We start from the raw sequence: 19,790 nt of genomic DNA on the forward strand, positions 1-19,790 counted from the left end.
AAGAGTTTTAAATGTAGCGCAACTCTACTCACCCACCAGAGGGCGCCAGAGGGCAAGGTTGATGGCTAGTGGTGAGGTTTGACCGAAGTAGTTCAAATGCGGCTCTGTTGTGTTACTGACTGAATGTCAGTCTCTGACAGTGAAACTGCTCGTCACAGCGGTAACTTCCCTGCTGCAATGAAACCCTCAACCTTCTTTGCTTCTGGACTGTGTCATGCTGCACTGATCTGAAGAGAAACACAACACTATTAACAAAGCTGAGCCACACTGCAGCCACTGCACAGGTCACCAGCAGCAGCAGGACTCTCCTGACCTCCACTTGAAGGTCAAGTGAAGGTGGTGAAGGTCAAGATCTCCATGTCGGAGGCTGGAACACAGCAGTCAGGACACACACACACCTCTTTGTACACACTGATAACATCGCACATAGAGAATCTGGTTCCACAACATTCCCAAGCGCCCGGCCTGGAACACCTCTGACAGTGATCCAAAACGGTAGGACCAGCTGCATGTGTTCCAGTCTGCAGTGGTCAGTGGCAGAGAAACTGCAGCGCGCACTCCAGGGTTTGATGTCCTGTTGTGGGCTGGAGCTGGGACAGGGATAAGGCGAGTCTGGGACAGAGCGTGACTTGGTTTATGACTTTGTCACAGCCAAACTGCACAGAAGCGCACATTCAGAGCTGGACACGCACCGGGCACCTCTTCACTTCTGGAGAGACCTCACTCACTCGGCAACCCCTCCCACATGCAGCGGCCACACACATAGAGGAACAGCCACCTGCAGCAGACACTCGACATTCACTCCTACAAAAGACTATTTTAAGGCTTGGAACGCATTATTTCTTTTTCCATTCATTGTAATGGGAAAAATCGATTCAGATTTTGAACAATTCGCTTCTCGAACGGCCATCTGGAACGGATTGTGGTCGAGAACCGTTTGAACCGTCGAGAATGTTTGCGAGAAACAAGTGATCCATGTCCAACAACTTGTCTCGAATTTAGGGTCAGACTGAAGAATTTCTAAGCGGGAGCTAAAAACACCAAAGGACCAAGAGCCTTTTCATCAGAGAAGGATTCTTGTTTTTAATGTGAATGACTGGCTTGGTAAACGAAACCTGGCCCTGCTGCCACCACACAATGGACAGTGAAGAGTTTCCCTACTCACCACAGGATGGAGGACAACAGAAAAGTGTCTGTAGACTTTCTTTATTGATGAATGCTTGCAGTCTTCATCACAGTACAGTCCTGGTTAATCTAGTGTGTTCATATGTGCACATCATTTCAAGTAAGTCAAAAACAGGCTTGTTTAATGCCCAGTTAAAAATCATCTCTGAAGTTCAGATGAGAGAACTCCGAAGGTTACTCTGATTCAGATGTATCCATTTGGAAATGAATATGTTTCGCAGAAAGCAAGGCACCAAGCTACAGTGTGAACGGCACAGTTCTCAGCCTCCATCGCTCAAAACGTCCAGCCCTCTGGACATCAACATTGGCTGAAATAAAAAGTCTGGCAGCTGAGTCATGCACAATATGCTTAGTTGGAACATAAAGAAATGAATCAGGTCACTTCACTCCGACATCCTGCCAACCACAGAGGCTTCAGATTATTTACTACCTGGACCCACGACAGAGAAGAAAAGAAGAGGCTCCCATTCCAATGCACCATGCAACAGGCAACTTAAACCATACATCATGTGCTCATAATAACATTGGCAATACATTCTGCCGCCGAGCAAAAACAAGGATCCCAGGATGAAAACAGAGATTCAGATTATCAGTCATGTTGTGAGTTGGTGTGAAGAAATCTGTATTATACCGTTGTACTTGGCTGGGTCTCTTTGTGCAATAACTGATGTTTATAATAAACAATTGACAATTGATGAACTTTGATTTTTCATGTGCACCACATTATACAATGTGATGTCATAACCAAAACATCCATGATGAAGGAATAAGTCTGTGCGGATGGACAGAAAATTCTTTTTAATAATGTTAATATTTTAATAGAATAAAGTCTGAAACTGCTACTAGAATTCTCTTGATATGGTATGAAACCACAATTTGTTTAAATTAAGTCTTTTTCAAATTGTTAATATTATTCATCACCTCTTTTACATGTTAAAAAATATCAGCACATTTTAACATTGAGTTCATTTAGAAGAAAATAATAAAAAAGTAAAGGCATTTGATGTGCTTTATAAAGATGGATAAATCAGTGAATAACCTGATCCCACAGAGGTGAGACAATTCAAATGAATACGATTGTTGTGTCATCGTTGCCTTGTAAACATTGGTAAGCCTGAACATGAAATCGTGTAGTATCATATTTCCAAACATCAGTCATCATCATTCATCCAACTGTTGCGTCATCTCCCGAGCGCTATGGCAGAATACCCAAGTGAGTTGTTAGAATAGAGTTGGAGACGAACCAACTCCATCTCTGAGTGTCCACAAATTCAGTCTCCCACTGTGTCTTATTGAAACCCTGTCGCAGGGAGGAGAGATTTCAAATGATGGCATCCTAGCCCCGCCTCTCTAGACTTCCACCCCGGGACTCACTCCACAGCTCTAGAGCTAAAGACTCAAGAATCAAATCAAAAAGCAAATTATTTTCAGCGGTTTGCATGAAATAACTCCATTTTTATGTAAAAGAAAAATGGAGTGGACAAGGCTTATGAAACATGACAAGCTTTCCAGCTTGCTGTGCCAGGTTTATTGCAAATGCACAAAATGCTCCAGAACAATCATAGTATTTAAATATTTCCCACTCTTTTTTTTTTCTGGTGATTTGTGTATTATTCCATATTCTTTTTTTTTCTTTTTTCATATCAGTATTTTTATCACAGCAGGAGTCATTGGTGATTATTTGCCCTTAATGTGCCATGCACTCCCTGAATAATAATAATAATAATAATAATAATAATAATAATAATAAATAAACTTCTTACAGCAGATTTCATTCATTGTCCACCAGAACACCTTAGCCGGTAAAATATAGGCAGAGGTGGATTTGGTTGCCATGGAATTCTGAACTTAAGGTCATTTCACAATTACATACAACTGGACAATAATGTCCATTACAGTTACAATTAATTCAGTAAATATTATACCACCTTGTGAGACAGACACATGATCTGTCTGCTGCATACAGCAGGTCTGCCAGTTCAACTACTCCTCATGCAATTTTACATACTGCTACGTTGTCTATTATGATTATGATTATTATGATTATTATTATTTTATTATTATTATTATTATTGTTGTTGTAGTTGTTGTCGCCCCTCCTACCGAAAAGAAAAAAAATGAAGCTGTCGTGACCTACCTAATTTGGCAACTGTGTAGTATCCCATGCACTTTCTATCCGATTAATGTAAACAGCAACACATTTATTTTACAAACTGTCGTCAACCAACCTCGAAAAGTTCCGTTGGGGTCGTTAAATAGTGAAGTCTTTGCATTTTCATTCTACTCTACAAGCCGTCTTTTGTCGTCTAAAAACACCATTTGCTTTGAACAAAGCACTCATGCAGAGATGTGAGACGGGCCTTTATGAAAATACTGTGATTCATATCAAATGGATGGACATCGAAGCGTCATCACGACCGTCGTTGCTAGTTGCCAGGGGCCGTGCGTCCTTTGCAGCTAGAGCTATTTTAAACGCACGTGTGGCATGTTGAGCAATTCGCTGCTGCCAGCATGGGGCAATGACGTGTGGCTGCCTGCCAGGCTTCGGTTGGAGCCTCGGGATCCTGCCCCAGCTCTGCTCCCTGTCCTGAGAAGCTCGGGGGAGAACGCTGAGGTCTCGACTATCCCAGACGACAGAAAGTCAAAAGCTCTGGTGGCACTGTCTTTATCGCTAATAAAAAGGTCCTCCTCTCCCCAACTGCTTCTTCCTGACCTGCCACCTCCCCCAAGCTTCCGTCTCTGGAGGCGAACGGGGGAGTCACTACCGGTGCTGGGGCTAAGAGAAGAGATGCTGCGGTGGGGGTCAGAGGCGTTTCCTAGCGGAGTTTGCATCAGGTTCTGAGCTGATGCAGCTTTCCCCAGGCATCGGTCCACCTCGCTGGGACCAGAGCAGCACTTGAGAGCAGATGGCACCAGTGGTTCCAGTTCTAAGCTCATCTGCCTCCTCCAGGAACCCTCTTCCTTGTTGTTCAGTTTTCCATTTCTGCTGGTCTTGGTCAATAACTCCTGCGTCAGTGGGTCCAATCCCAAGTTCTCCATTACCCTGTTGTCCTCGATCTGCATCCCAAGACAAAATTCCTCCATGTCAGGAGACGCTTCTGTTGACGCTGTTTGGCCCAAGTTACTTCGTCCCCCACACCTGCTGAGGGGTGGAGGAGGCGGAAGCCTTGGCAGAAGAGGAAAGCCATCGTCCTCCAGGCCTCCACCACTGCTTATACTATTTGGAGTCAGGGCTGGTGGAGAGCTCCCAACTACCTCATCGTTGCCACATTCAGCCGTTGTAGTGTGAGCACTGTGATGATGACGATGAAGCTGGTGGTAATGGTGGTGATGCGGAAGTGGTGACGGGCTGAATGAGGACGCAGGACCAGATGGAGGTGTGGAACAGGAGGCATTCAAATTCGAGCTGAGCTCAGGAGGCGGTGCCAGGATGAGGTGAAGTCCTCTTTGGGATAGGTGGGAGTTGGTAGAGGAGCGCGTAATACATCCCCCAGGGTGAGGCGCTCCGCCACCACTGACCTGCGTGGAGGAGGACAGCTCTTTGCTGAAGACGGAGGACTGGTAGTCAGAAGTCTGCTCCAGCTCAAAAAGGGGCAGAGAGGAAAGGGTGATGGCAGAGGACGAGCCTTTGCGTAAGACTTGCCGGTAAATGTCGAGGAGGGAATCGAGCTTGGATTCTATAGACTGGACCTGTTGGGAGGAAGAGGAACACTTCTTCTGACAACAGCCCGTTTCACTCCGACCTCAACATGGTGATAGCATCATCACCTGTCGCTCCACTTTGCAGACACGCCCAAGCATGCTCATGTCCTCCAGGATGTCTCCATCAGACAGCAGCTTCTCCCGGATCTTCTTGTCCAGAGGGATCTGGCCCTTCCCCAGGATCTGGTCCACCCTATCAAACAGATGGAAAGAAAATCATGAACCGTCCCAACAAGAGAAGCTTCAGCCAGCGAGAACAGAAAAGCAGCAACGGTGAAAGAGCTTGAAAAGAGAGGAGAATGCATTTCAAGAAGCATTCGTGGTTTCATTAGGAGGCAGGTTAGTTTGCATGCACAAGCACATTCAAGTGTTTTGAAAACACAGCTGCCAGGAGAATAAGAGTACTGACCACTACTGACACTCTTCAGTGAAGCATTACATGTTCATTAATCTTAGGGAAGCCTCATATACTGTCCGACATGATGCTGTGTTCTGGGTACTTTTTCTCTTACTCCCTCAAATGCAGACTAAAACACAATATGCTGAGTCACAAAATACCGAGACAGTTGTTCTTAAACTCAGAAACACAGCTGCTCTACTGGTCCAGCCATGCATGTCTATCCCTCACCTAATATACCATGAAGCTACGACACATTCACATCAGCAGTATTTCATATCAACATCTCCCATGGTGTAATATATTGATATTGAGAACAGGGATTTAAGTGTGATGATGGTGCTGAAGTCAGCAATGCATGTAGATCCGTTAGACTTTCAATTGAAGTCCATGTTGCATCAAGGTTCACTACGTCCCCCAGTGCCAAATTCCCTCCGCCCCGAATGTCACTCCAGTAAAACAGCTATGCGAACGTGGACTTCAGCGTCAACAGGGACTGAAAGTTTCCCAGTCTCAATATCATACACCATTGGAGTGAGGATGGGTTGTTTGTATCAGTTTTGTGAGATATTGTTGCAGTCTTACTGTGTCTTGAGGGCAGATTTGTCATGAAGATACAGGGATTCAAGAAAGTGAAGTACACGACACTGTAAATAAAAGCAATCTGAGCAGGAACGGTACAAATTTGATTCTAAAAGTGGGTCTTGCTATTGGACGATTGCAAAGACAAAGCCGGGTTACAGTTAGGGCATCACTAAAGATTTGTTTAGACCGATGCAGAGAAGATAAACCCGACCCCCCAAAACTCACAAGTTAGGGTTGAGAAGTTTGTTAGTTTGGATGATGCGTTTCTAAGCAGATGTTTTGGAAAGTATCTAAGCCAGTCAGCTCACGAAGTTAAAGAGTGGCGGGGCTTTTTGTCTGTTTCTCAATTTGATTAAGCATCCAAGATTTGACTTTCAGTTTGAGAATTTTTCATGAAAACAAAGGCCCCTGAGTTGACAGAGTAGGTGAACTCATCAGGCTTATGAGAGAGGGGGAGGAGCTCTGACCCCTGGCTGGAGTTCTTTCTGCCCTGACTGTAATAGACAGGCAGTGAGGGGGAGGAAAAAGTCTTGACACGGCTGCTCAGTGGCTGGGGACCAACGATCATGTCCAGCCTGTGAGGAAGCACAGTGAACACACACAAACACACACACACACATCTGCGTGAGCTATGTAAACATGCAGAAAACACACAAAGTGAATGAACATCTGGGGATGAACATGCGGCTCAGGCTCATGGTCCTGTGAGCGCTGCTCTTCCTACCTTGTCTGCAGACTCTTGATGCGACACAGCATGTCCAGGTGACCGGCAGAGTACTGCTCAATGACGTCCTTCACATCATAAGGCCGAAGCGTCTCTTTAAATTTCTTCTTGGCGACGTGAAACTTCATTATCCTAGACAGTAATGCGTACAGAAGAGGGTCAATAAAACGGTCCTGCTAAAGTTTCAAGCAGCCTCGAGTGTGTGCATGTGTTCTTCAAATAACTGGTGGCTAAAATGAGGCGCAGTTGAACCTCAAGGTCGAGGAAATGGGCAGATTATAATCTGGTAAACAGACATCTTCTTTTACTTTAAAGTCAGCATTTTGAATGAAGTGAGTTAGGCACTCGCAGTTTGAACATATCGGCTATTCTTCCCCCACAAAACAGCAAGTGCAGTTTGTACCGCTGTTGCACCCACTAAGCATATTTCCTGTCTCCCGTGGCTGTAACAAGTCACATGAACCAGGACGATCTATAAATACATATCTTCCGCTCACGTTAATCCAGAGGGAACGTTCAATCACAGCTAATAGGATGAAGAGCCGAGTGCAATCATGGTCTCCTCAGATGAAACGCTGGGGTAAATATACATTGATGGTCAGAGGAAGAGCAGCGTGCTTGTCTCACCTCACAGCTCGAATGACGCATTTGACACTGGGCAGCAAGTCCTCAGCTGAGATCTCACAGTGACAGCCTTTCTCATCGAAACCGTCTTCTCCTCCCACACTGGAGTCTGCTGCTTCAAAGAGAAGGTCAATGAAGACAAGCTGTGTTTCTTAATGCTGCAGGTTAAAATATCATACATCATACATGCATTCAACTCTGCGATGGGAAGGTTCCCTACAGAAGATTATCAATCAATCTCTTTTTTTTCACCAATTAAGGAAGAAATAAGTGACACAAAAGAGCCACTGTAGAAGCAAATGTGAACCTAAAAATGAGGAGTTTTATTGTCTCCTTGTCTGTAACAGGAAATATACGTTGGGAGTTGGTTATTATTATTGCCACCATAATGACTTATTTAAAAAAAAATAAAAGAAGAAGAAGATGCTTAATTTAAGGTCTTTAGTCGGCCTGCATTAACTTAAAATTCACATTTGAAACGCAGCTGCACCGTTAAGAAACGCAGCCACTTGAGGGCGCTACAAAAACAAAAGAAAGATGCCCGTCAGTCACATTAAAATCATGACTATTAAAACACAAATCCATATAAATACTACAGCAATAATCAGAATTAATGAGTTGTTGAAAACAAAGCACTGCAAACAAAGAAAAGAAAAGAAAAAAACGCTGACACTGCAGACAGTCTGAAAGCCTCAAGGGGCCGTGGGCAGATGACTGCAGGGATATTCCTCCGCTGTGGAAACAGAAGAACTAAATACACACAAATAAATACATAAATCAAAATGGCAACTCTATGAAAGAGGTATTTATTCATTTCTGTGCCACCTTTGTTCAAGATGGACAATTGTGATGTGAAAAACATATTGAAAAAGGTGCCAGAGACACTCAGTAGAGATCAGAAAGAAAAAAAAAACCCTGCCATGCAGTATGCTGCCTATATCAAAGAAAGACCTGTCCTAAAGAATGAATTTGTCCAGTGTTTAGATGGCAATGAGATGTTCATATTTGGTTGGGTTATATGCTCATTTATTGCACAGAAAATACAGAAGAAGATAATACAGACTCATTGTACTGATCCAGGTCAGCAAACACTTCACTAAGCCGTTGTGTCTGACCCTCCATCAGCACCATACCGATGGGTTTGGCCCCGCTGCTCAGCTCAGACGACACATATGGTCGCGGGAACCCACAACTTCCACTTTCAATCAATAAGCCCACAACTCTAACTTGCTCCGTCCAAACTGTGCCACTGTGGTTGCACCACTGACCATTAACATTCCTTCAGTGTTTAAATTATCAGGAAATACTTTTGGTGGATTCGATCGTTTTACCAAAAATTCCACCGACACGTGGGGAAATCATTATATATTTGGTTTGGACAAGGTCTATTTGCTTTTATTGGTTAAATAAACCTCATTGCCGCATTGGCAACCCTAACAAAATATGTTGCCCTAAAACTTCATGCACAATGTAAGTATCTTGCATGGATTCAGGAGAGAGACACCCACCATCAGTGGTCGATCTGGACTGACTCTTGAGCCGCAGGGACGGTCTGAAGCGAGTCCGGTCATTGAAGCTCCAACTCTTCTGCACCTTGGAGGGACTGGTTCCGTCAGTGCCGCAGTCAGCCACCGGGGACCTCCGATCGTTCATCGACGACGTCTGTCTGTTCTTGATGCTTTGACCCCGAGGACTGGCCATTCTCACCCGCTCCTTGAAGCTCAACTTTTGGCTGCGGAATGATGTTGGGTGGATAAACGCATTGGCACAGGTTGAAAACAAAAGTAATCATTAATCGTTTACATGATGCAAAATCAAGTCAACCTCATACCAAACAGCCTCTTCCCAAAATGCTTTTGATGTTTGATTCGCAGAGAGCAGCATGCAAGTCAGCAGCAAGATGCAAGCTACAATACTGAATATGTCCTTACAGTTGTTGAAGCATTCTCTGCCACTATTTCACCAATCTAAGCTTTGTCCATCTGATGTTGGATTATTTGAATCGCAATTTATTTTTGAGAGTCTTGGATGAACTAGACCAGCAATTCTTAACCATTGTTGTTTTACTCCTCAGCGCCGTGAGACGTTCAGTTTTAATACACGTGACCATTTTATCATATCTTCTTTAGAGCTTATTAATGAAAAAAAAAATGAAAGAAAATATTTTATGATATTTAGACGTTGTTTTATTATATTTATTTTATTCAGAATTGTATTCATGACGTACAGTTTTTCCAATTTTCTCAGTTTGCATCAATATTTTTGCTTCTTTTTTTCTTTAATAAATATGATGAACACGACTCGCAACTGATTCTGCTGCTGGTTGGACTTTTCAATGACAAATATCTTTGTGCTAATCACATGGTTTCATGTCATTTCACAAGGTTTTGGTTTGTTTACACGCGTGGTTATTGAACACAAATGAGTACAAACAGTAACTCTGAAATCAGAAATCACAGTAATGAATCAGTTCTGTTCCTTGAATGGGCCCCGGACCGAGTTCCTCTGGAAAAGAGACTAAAAAGGTTACGAGCCGCTGCTGTAGACCCGTTTTTCAAGGCTTGTTCTGCAGGTGAAACAGCACGTCTGGTATCAGCGCATTTTTAAAACCAACTTTATGTCAGCCAGACACAGCACAGCAAAGTCGTATCAGTGTTCTGGAGCAAGCAAAACATTTTCTCAGTTTTTTTTTTTTTTTTTTTTTTTCGTGTGTGGTTTGTTTCATCACCCCGAGACAATCAGGAATAATCAGCGTAACAATCAGTAATATTCAATGAGAGTGATTCACACTCGGAGAGTCTCGCCCACCTCTTTAGGTGAGGAGAAAACCCTCTCAAAACCCCAAGTGGCCTTCAAATGAAATGCACAATGAAGCAGACTGGAACACTTACTGCCTCACCTACGTGTGTCTTTTGTCTCAGACAGCTGAAAGGAACAAATGTCTCCGCAATGAAAATGTGCTTAACCAGCAGCCGCAAAAAAAAGTCCGCGTGCAACGCTGAAAGCTGCCCTTGTCGTCAGTATAGGACACAAAAGTCAGCTTTTATATATATATGTATATATGACGGCCGGGGGGAGAGGATGCGTTGATCATTCTAAAATACATATAGAAGCAGATAACAGCCAAAAAGATGTACTTAGTTTTATAAAACACAAAGAGCTCATCCCCTCAAATACATAAATTAAAATACACTTTAAAAAACTAAATATGGATGTATATTTTAGCAGTATATGGGGTAAATATTCAGAAGACTGGAATGAATTCTAAACTTGGATGTAGACGGAAGGCCAATGTTAAGTTGCACCAAACACCAAACCAGCTCCCTTAACAGCAAAGTTGTCTCCCTGAGTTCAGCTATTGACGGGCTGACAAATGCCTTGATTTTCAAAGCTCAATAGGTGGCGCTCTGGGACTAAAGATGATGTGATTCGATTAAAAATGGTTAGTCAACTCCAAATAGTTTAGAGTAGAAAGTACCATCCAGTGGTCTGTGAAAATCGCACACTGATTCATGAAGCCTCAACAGCCCAACAGAGGTCCAGGTTCATGCATGGGTATTGGAACGACAGCATTGAGGATCCAGCCAGACTTTGCTCCTCAGTGTAAGTGCGACAGATGTTTGAGGTTCTCTGGACCTTTGACTGGTCAATTTCGGGCCCTATGACAAATTGAGAATATAGCGACATTGACCTGTGCTCCCCATCACTATGGCATCCTAAAATGAGAAAATACGTAATAAATAAACCAGATAATAAATAAATATTAATACTGTGAGGAACCACAACAAGCAGAAATAATGCACACCGCTCACACAGCCAAGTCTAAAACGTCACAGAGCAAAGCTAAAGGGTGGATCTCTCTGGAGCAACTGAAGCCGCCTGATGTCAACCATGCACAAAGAATTAGTCGGCATTCTCCAAGAGCATGTTGCAGGAGTTGTCTACCTATATTTCCGAGCAGTGCACCTCCTCAGTAGCCTCTGTTTATTACTATGAATTTTACTACAGAAAAAAACATGAAGGAGAGAATCATATGGTGACGGGATTCATGGTGTAGAGATGCTAACTTTTTTTTTTCAATGTTCAAAATCCACATCTGCAGACCAGGACCAGAGAACAAAACTCCAAGTTCAGGACACATGGAGCGATGCTGTGGCCAATGTTCAGGGGCTGGCCCCAGGTCAGCCTACTGATTTCTTCCTGGAGACAGGAAGTAATAAGGAAAATAAAAATAATAATAAATATGAAGAAAGTACTAACGTACGGTGAATGCACTGAAGTCAAAGAACCGTTTGTCACTTGTTTCTGTGATCTCATTGTTAGAGCAGTTAAGTCCCTCTGTTGGAAACATTTCATTTCTTTGCCTCAAGGGTTCTATATATGAGCTGGTTCAAAAGCTGAGACAAATCTCCCTCAACTATCATGTGATTCTGACCGCCGAAGAGCCAAGGGCTTCAGAACATCAGAATGTTTATTTTTTCCTCTTTGAGGAATCAATAGAGGTAGCTATATAAATCAAAACCTCACTGTAAGGAACAAATCATGGGGGAACACTGTCTTTGAAAGAGATGAGAGGGAATCGTAGACTCCAATGAAGATGGCGAGGGGCGAAAACCCCATCTCTCTCTGTGCGCAGTGAGCAGGCAGGTGAACGCAGACATGTCTCAAAGAGCCTCTCTAAAAACTAAAACGACTGATCAAAACCCGCTATTACTCTGTAGGGGAAATTCAATGTCTCACCGCAACTTATGACAACAAAGACACCGACACATAGCAAAGACATTAAAGGTACAGAACAAACATCAAAGATGTTGACTAAGTATCAGCATAAAAATCACAAGCTATCAAATAACACAAGACCAACAAATAAATACCCATAATATATAAACACATTTCTTGATGAAATAAAGATAATAGATAGATAAATAATACATAGATAATAAAAAATATAGTTATAGATAATAAAAAATGTGTAGTAAATAATTTGTGTTATATTTTATTTAAAATATACAAACATGTAGAATTAAAGCCAAAAATATATATATAACTATTGATAACACCTACAAACAGGTGAAGACAACAACAACCACATTAATCTATGAAGGAGACAAAGGTAAACATAAGGACTCAGCTAAGAACTAAAAAGCTGAACCACTGACCAACTCAGACAGCTGTAATCCAACTAACAAACAGCCAAGATAAAGTGCAAAACAGTTTTCAAAAATGAAATAGTCTTAGAGTAGCATTTTGGCTAGTTAGCTAAAGTACAGTAAAGCATCGTGGAGAGACTTGGTGAATGAAGCCAAAGGTCACAAACCTTGTCGTCGCCTCCCCCTGATCCTTCCTGACAAGTGACAAAAAGAAACAGTTACAAAAGAAGTTCTTTTTTCATTTACTGCCACATTGTTTCTCCAAAATCCACAGTAGTTATTGGACCACACTGGTGCCTCTGCATCCTCCACAATGAGAACTTGAGAATCAGCACAGACAAAATGAACAGTTGGAATTTATAAACGTGGAACATATCAAAGTAATGATTTGTGTTTTCCTTCATCATCATAAAGATGTTTTGTCTTTCACTCAACTGTCGAATGCTTCTCAGTGGACCCTGATGTTTGAAGCACGACAATCCTCCTGAACGCCGTCAAAAATGTTGACTTCCTGTAAAACTGTCCACCATTATTGCTCAACCCAAAATTCAATTATAAGTCAGCATAAACATAAATGGGCGAAGCATTACATTATTTGATACCAAATAAGATCCAGCACAACATTTAAAAGGAATGAAAGAGTAACAACCGCTCCCTGGCCGTCGCTCAGCATGTTTGCTATCAGCAGTCAGCAGGTCGAGCAAACAGAAAGGTGGCGGGTAAGAATATAAAAAATGAAGAGGCATTTCTTTCCAAGATAAACGGGAGGGAGCCTAAAGGGCGCTGACCAAAACAATATGATCCTCTCACTCTCACCTCTCACTGTGGTGCAAAAGCAATCATTGTGACTGTGTGAACTTGAGCGAGCAATTCTTTTGAGCTCCTAGTTCACTGCCCAGAACAGGGTCTTCCACCACAGGAAGTCATGAGTTAAGAGCCTCCACCTTCTGGGCTTTTGGAGGCCTCCAGGTGTTGCTATTTCTCCGTCAGTTGCAAAACGCAATCAAGTGCAACAGGGCTGCAAAACCTAAAAAACACCAAAGAGGATGTTTGTGCACTTTCAAACTAAGATGAAAGAAATGAATTTGGCTGGAGGAACTCATTTTAGTTGTTTGTTTTCCTCTTCTTGTTTTTTTTTTTTTTTGTGCTGAATAATTCATTTGGAATTTTTGGGACAAGACTCATTGTGGAATAGGAGCTGAAAACAGCTCAGCTGGTGCTGAGTGTGGCAGATCCCCCGTGTCGACAAGTGATTGAAATGTAGAGCAAATTGGGCAACAGTGCGACGACTGAACTGTGATAAGACACCGAGTTGGTCCAACAACACTGAGGTTTTATTACATACAGCATAAAAGCATTCCAGAAAAACACAGGAGGAAGAGTTGCAACAAGCATGCAGATGATTGCAGAGCAGTCAAAGGAACTGAGAGAACTTTCAACATAAAATGCCCAGGCTCATTAAATAGCTTGATATTGGATACTGATTTTTCAGGTTTGATGAGGAGTTTTAACTCCGGCTGACTAGTTTGTTTCAGCTGAAGCTGAAAGGCGTTGGAGGTTTTCAATAGCAGCTTTGTAATTTGAACATCCTCTGGTCATGTTGGTATGGGTGACGATACACGTCCTCCAGTTTGTTCAAGGCGAACTTGAGTCATGATTGTTCAGCAGAGCCATTTCTTTGGAGCCATGAAGCTTCTAGGCTACTCAGTTAACTCAAACAAAACTATACTTGTTATTAAATAAGTATATTTTCAGAGGTAGCAGCCATTATTGTTAGACTTGTTGTTTGACTATATTTGAGGTTAAGATTCTCCACTGAGCCACAACATCATGACCACTGAAATGCATGGAACGTATCACTGTGACAGCGACCAGGGTGCGTTCTAGGATGCCACAGGACTAACATTGAAGATTTCAACAGGGGCCACATTGGCGACCAGTCAGGCTTTTAGCTTGGGGGGCGTCTGGGCGTCTGCAAAACATGAAAAAATGGACGCCCGATTCTTGACCCTAGCTTGTAATCTGGCGGGCAAGCTACGGTGGAGAATCAGGCATCCATTTTTTCATGTTTTGCAGACGTCCTCCTAGCTAACAGCCTACGACCAGGTGAAGAAATCCACCAGTATCTTCGTCTTTATGAGGGCACTTGAATACGATGTGCCCACAACGGTTTGATCTCTAACATCTATGTTGATTTGGGACAATGTTATTATCAAAGCCCAGAGAAAATGGGAAGAAATCAGAGCCAAAAGAGCCTGGACGTTGTATTTTCGATTAGCATGAACCACTGAAACCCAAGGGAGGTAAACGACTGGTGAGAGCTTCATAAAAGAAAAGAGGAAAACATACATCAAGTCAAGGGCAGAGATACAAACTAAGTGTGGAATACATTACAAAATCAACAAGAAACAGAGAGACTGACAACAGACACCAGCTGCCATAGTTGTACCTACTTCGTAGGGCTGCAGGTATGCAACGCCTTCAAGTGAGGCTTCCAGGTAGCAATGGAAACCGAGTGTTCATCAGCCGCATAACTACGCCAAACACACTGCATGCAGAATACACAAAACCAGAAGGAGGAACAGAGAACCAAATGAAACCAAAAAAGAAAGTCCAAACAGAGAAGGAAAGGAAGAAAGAAAAGGGAAAAAAAAACTGATTAGTGTAAAACAACCACACAGGTGTGTCACACGCCTGTGCTTGCAGCGGAGGTCAGGCATGGATACATGCCTTGGGGAAGGCAGGAGGCTCTCATAGTGTTGCCACGTGGCATCCAGGTCTGGCCTGGTGCTGTCAGTGGAGTAATAACGCCACGCAGCCTGGTACAACATGGGGATGCACAGATCGAAGAGACACATGAGGTAGGTTGGGACAGGAGTTCAATCCGGTCAGAGGAGGGAAACAGGGAAGTAGCATGAGATGGAAGAATGACAACGTGAGTGAGGACATTGGTCATATGGAACGGAGGAATGACCAAGACATGAGAGACAGAGGGGTCCGGCTGACAGAAAGGAAAATGTCTGGAGAACTGGAGTCCGTTGTTGACGTTGATAATGAATGAATAAACTCAAGTCATTCAGTCACTGGAACTCACAGGTCAGCTCAAAGGTCAGTGCTATGTAAGTGACAGTTAAAGGGCACTTCTTCATGAATTCAGCACCCGAGACTAGACACTTTATTCGGATGTCGAATACATACAGTTCACACCGCTGAGAGACACGTAGTAAGTAATTGTTTAAATTGTACATTAGAGTTACATTTATTTCTCTCCTCTGATGGAGTTTTTTTTTTTATTTTGTGTAGTTTTCTCTTTGTGTTTCTTTCTCCTTTGATCAATTGCCTAACCTCCACTTCAGGAATCAACTTCAATGCTGTTGCTATGCAAACACGACTGGTCTGTGTGTCCTGTTCTGCACTTTGAATATTGGTCATTTTAAATTCCTTTTTGCCCATTTGACATTTGTTTTGCTGCATTTTTCCCCAATGTCTATTGTGCCCCCTGACTCTGATCACACCGGACCTTTTTTTTTTCTTCTTTTAACAGATAGTCATCAACTCTGTTCTGGACTCAGCAACTCATGTTAATAGTAATTTGTGTTGGGATCTTTACTTTGGTTGCATTCTGTCCAGTGCCAGTAAGTCAGCCACAGGACAACAACGATGGCCGATGTTCTGTCCTGAGAAGCCCGTAAAATTCCCACAATTATTTGCAATTTTTTAGCGACTCAGTTTCAACTACTGAAAATTATTAAAATAACTTGGAAAAGTCTTGAATGGGGGAGTTAGAGTTAGGAGGTTAAAACTGCCAAATAGGTTACAATGTGGCTGCAAGATAATGACAATGTCATTTAGGGCACAAATATTCAGGTACACAAAACTGTCTCCATAAAGATAAAACAAGACCTTTCTCCCCTTTTTGAGGTGAAAGAAAACATGTCTAAATGCTGAGTTCTAACTCAAATATGGCAATATCAGAATTCAAATCGAATTTCTTATACAGTTTGATTTTTATGTCATCTTAATGGTATGATATCTTTACTGAGCCATGTTGATTTGATCATATTTTTTTAGCTGAATAAACTCTTTCATCTCACTGAGTTCGAATCAATTGTTTTTGTTGTAGTTTTGTGATCTAGCGGGAAATGGGACTCAGCTTTCTTTGAACTGATGGTTAGAATTATCTCTACGGTTTCATATCAAAATGATGATCAAAAAAAAAAAAAAGTAAGTAAATGACTTTTTTTTTTTTTTTTTTTTTTTTTTTTTTTTTTTACAGAAGAACCTTCCAGACCATTTTGTCGCGGGGAATATAAAAAATATGTCAAAGAAAATACTGTAAGCTAAAGGCAGAAATACAATTGTGACAGGAACGCTGAGTGTTGGTGCTGGTAAAAAACATCAAAGCGTGATTAATGAAAGCAGACAAGTACCTGGATGAGGTAAGCAGCAGGATTTCTTCTCTTCTCAAAGTGCTTCTGCCTGTGCTGCTCTTGGACCTTCAAGGCAAAGCCAGATCCCAGGATCCCCTGACAGATTTGAACACCAGTCAAATACATATATTCTACGACAATATTATTTCACTCTCTGTTTGGTGCCGTCTTGCATCATTTCTTTCCACACTGGGCACCTATGGCGCCACATAATTCAATCTTCTGTGGAGAACACCATTGCACAGCCCCTTAAATAATGCAACTACAGTGACACTTTCGAGGAACACAGCCAGAGTCTTGCTAAACATGGCTACAGTATAGTCGACCTCATTCCAAACACCACTGCTTATTGACAGTAGATACATAAGCTATCTATCAATAAACTATGTGTTCTCATAATATAGCAGTTCAACAATCTGAACCAGAATGAATATATTCAAACTTACTGCTGGTAAAGCGAAGAAGGAAATACCCAGAAGGGCAAAGCCAGCGGACAGCATTCGTCCTATCCAAGACTTCGGTGTTTTGTCGCCATAGCCGATGGTTGTCAAGGTAATCTGAGGAGGGAGGGTGAGGAGGGGGAAGAACACGTGTCATCAACATAATATAATATAGTCTAGTCTAGTCCAGTCTAACTACATGGTATATGCAGTGTTTGCATGGGGTCCTGACCTATCAACATGAAGTGTGCAATGGTTTTATTATGTTGCTCAGCCACCTCCATGAGGTTTGCTTGGTTCCTGACTGAGAAGTGAGCGGCAGAGTTCCACTGGGAGATGGGATCAAAATGTGTCTGGGTCAGGTTGTGACTGGACTGCTAATGGTCCACAGAGCAACAGGTCACTAAACAGGCGCGTATTACCAAGACCTGAGTGGCAACCCTCTCAAAACGCTATGGATTGTACAAACATGAACAAGCGTGTTCGTGGATTGATCCCCTGCTACACCACTCAGAATACACATTTTCTTTTAAGTTTGTTTACATGTATAAAGCCTGCAATTTCTCTATTTGGTGCCGCAAATTTGGTGCTATCCGAATTTGGACAGCAGCACGGCTTGAAATACTCGATGAAAGCCTGCGGCTGAAATGTTTACTTTGCCTGAAAAATAAATCCTTTTTGTGTGTCGGGGGTTCTTTTTCCTGTCGGTCTGTCGGGCTGATGTATAAAGCCACAAAGAGAGGTCAACCACAGAGAGGCGTAAAACGAGACCAGTGAATAGATGCTGTTGTAAAGGACGTTAATAGTGATAATCGCTGACTGTGATGGGGCCTATCAAAATGTGATGACTGAACAGAGACGCGTGTGTGCTCAGTGAAAGACTGAGAATTACATTTTAATGAGGGAGACGATAATGGAAGCTCCAATTGCAAGCGGCAACAAAGCTTCAGCCGTTTGTAGCATGAAAACATTGAAATGAAAATAAAAGACTGAAGCATAGATTGAGCAAACGCTTAAGATAATGAAGTGAGAGATAAAATATCTCCACTGTTTATTTATTGTGATGGAGCGATTTACTACAAAATAAACATAAGGAAAAGTGTCGCGAGTGCATGAAGATTTGTCATAGCATAATGTCTATAGTTTTAATAGGACATGTGCTCATCATTGTTTTCACTTGTGATCTCCGATATGTAGCTGGTAACACAGAACATACCGTTCCCCACCATAGGGCATCAGCGTAAGTAGCAAATTCTTTGTTTGACTTGTTCTCTGCCAGATACACGAGAAACGACGAGAAGATGAGGACGAGGAAGCCGATGTACCAGGCAGTCACGAGTTCCTGTGGAAAGGGAGGCAAAAAAAGCTGTCAAATATATGGACATAAACATTGTTTATAAACATGTGTCTTCAAACTGAGCGAGGTGCCCCAGCTCTCAAAGACGTCCTGCGTTGTTCTGGTGCCCATCAACATGAGAATCACCACCAACAGCCTTGATGATGGACAACAACATGGAGATCTGAATGATGGACTGTTGATCTGAGGCCATGTTTAGTGCGAGGCATCTTCATAAATGATCATGCCATCGTGGGCTGCTTGACTGATGAGTTGAAGATGGAGAACAAAGGAGTAGTGGGGATGTTCGCAAGCAGGTGTACAGAGACACTGCTGCACAACAGAAAGACCAGTGTTCTTCCTCCAGACACAGTTGAAATTGTGGTCAGTTATAAAGAACTGGATGATCACCCCAGCAGCAGATGGGACGCCTCAAATCACAAGCACAAGACCCTTCTGGATGAGTCGCTGAATCCTGCAGACCTTCTATGGCCGGCTTCATCGTCGGGAGGAAACATGACTGTGAAGCGGAGGAGATGGAGAGAGGGACCTGGGACAATCTCAATGGCAGACAAAGGGTTCCTCCGTGCAGAAACGCATGAGCTCCCCAAATGGGGTCTGAATGCATCCAACGCTCCTTTGAGCCAATGACACTGAGGGTCTATCGCAGTGGGAAAATAGCTCACATAACTGCAACCCAAGTCTATAAAAACAAGATCTCAGATGCCCTCTGTCTCACCAATGGCATGGTTCAGATGCTTTGAGGTAGTGGATATGTTGGATGAAGGACATTAGAAATGGAGGTAAAAAAGTGAAAGAAAACAAGGAAGAAATGTGGTTCAATGATGTGGTCTGTGGGCGGAAACACAATCTTCAAGATGAAGACTTCACAATAACTAGCTCATAATACAGTAATTGGGTTTATGTTTGTGTAAGAGTCATGGTTAAGTTTTGCCATGTGTTTCAGATGGTTAATGAGTGTCCTCAAAGTCCAAACTAGAATATATACAGTAAATACACTTGTGTGTGTACCTGCTTGATCCTCACCTGTGGGGACTAATTCCTGACAAAGCACTATTTAATATGGCTGGACCCCATGAGGTTCAGCCTCTATTTGAGGATGAAGACTTCAAAATAACTTGCTCAATATAACAGGGTTTCAGTTTGGTTCAGAGTCCTGGTTAAGGTTAGCCATGTGTTTTGGAGGGGTAGGATAA

General features: G+C 42.6%; 1 protein-coding gene across 6 annotated transcripts in view; it reads right to left on the reverse strand.

Moving 5' to 3' along the window:
* Positions 1-807: 807 nt before the first annotated feature.
* LOC128755001 (potassium voltage-gated channel subfamily KQT member 5-like) overlaps positions 808-19,790 on the reverse strand; it is a 75,731-nt gene continuing 56,748 nt past the window's right edge. The window contains exons 5-15 of one of the 6 annotated variants that reach the window (XM_053858083.1): positions 18,454-18,579; positions 17,244-17,354; positions 16,798-16,893; positions 14,821-14,915; positions 12,535-12,561; positions 8,726-8,949; positions 7,221-7,326; positions 6,594-6,725; positions 6,337-6,444; positions 4,954-5,080; positions 808-4,875 (exon numbers count right to left, since the gene is read on the reverse strand). In XM_053858083.1, the coding sequence (XP_053714058.1) occupies positions 3,649-4,875; positions 4,954-5,080; positions 6,337-6,444; positions 6,594-6,725; positions 7,221-7,326; positions 8,726-8,949; positions 12,535-12,561; positions 14,821-14,915; positions 16,798-16,893; positions 17,244-17,354; positions 18,454-18,579 (2,379 nt within the window). In that variant the 3' untranslated portion in view covers positions 808-3,648. Of the gene's footprint in view, positions 4,876-4,953; positions 5,081-6,336; positions 6,445-6,593; positions 6,726-7,220; positions 7,333-8,725; positions 8,950-12,534; positions 12,562-14,820; positions 14,916-16,797; positions 16,894-17,243; positions 17,355-18,453; positions 18,580-19,790 lie in introns of all 6 variants that reach the window. The other 5 variants (XM_053858081.1, XM_053858082.1, XM_053858087.1 and 2 more) reach the window with 5 other exon arrangements.

This window comes from Synchiropus splendidus, chromosome 2 (assembly GCF_027744825.2).
Source record: "Synchiropus splendidus isolate RoL2022-P1 chromosome 2, RoL_Sspl_1.0, whole genome shotgun sequence".
NCBI classification, from domain to species: domain Eukaryota; kingdom Metazoa; phylum Chordata; class Actinopteri; order Syngnathiformes; family Callionymidae; genus Synchiropus; species Synchiropus splendidus.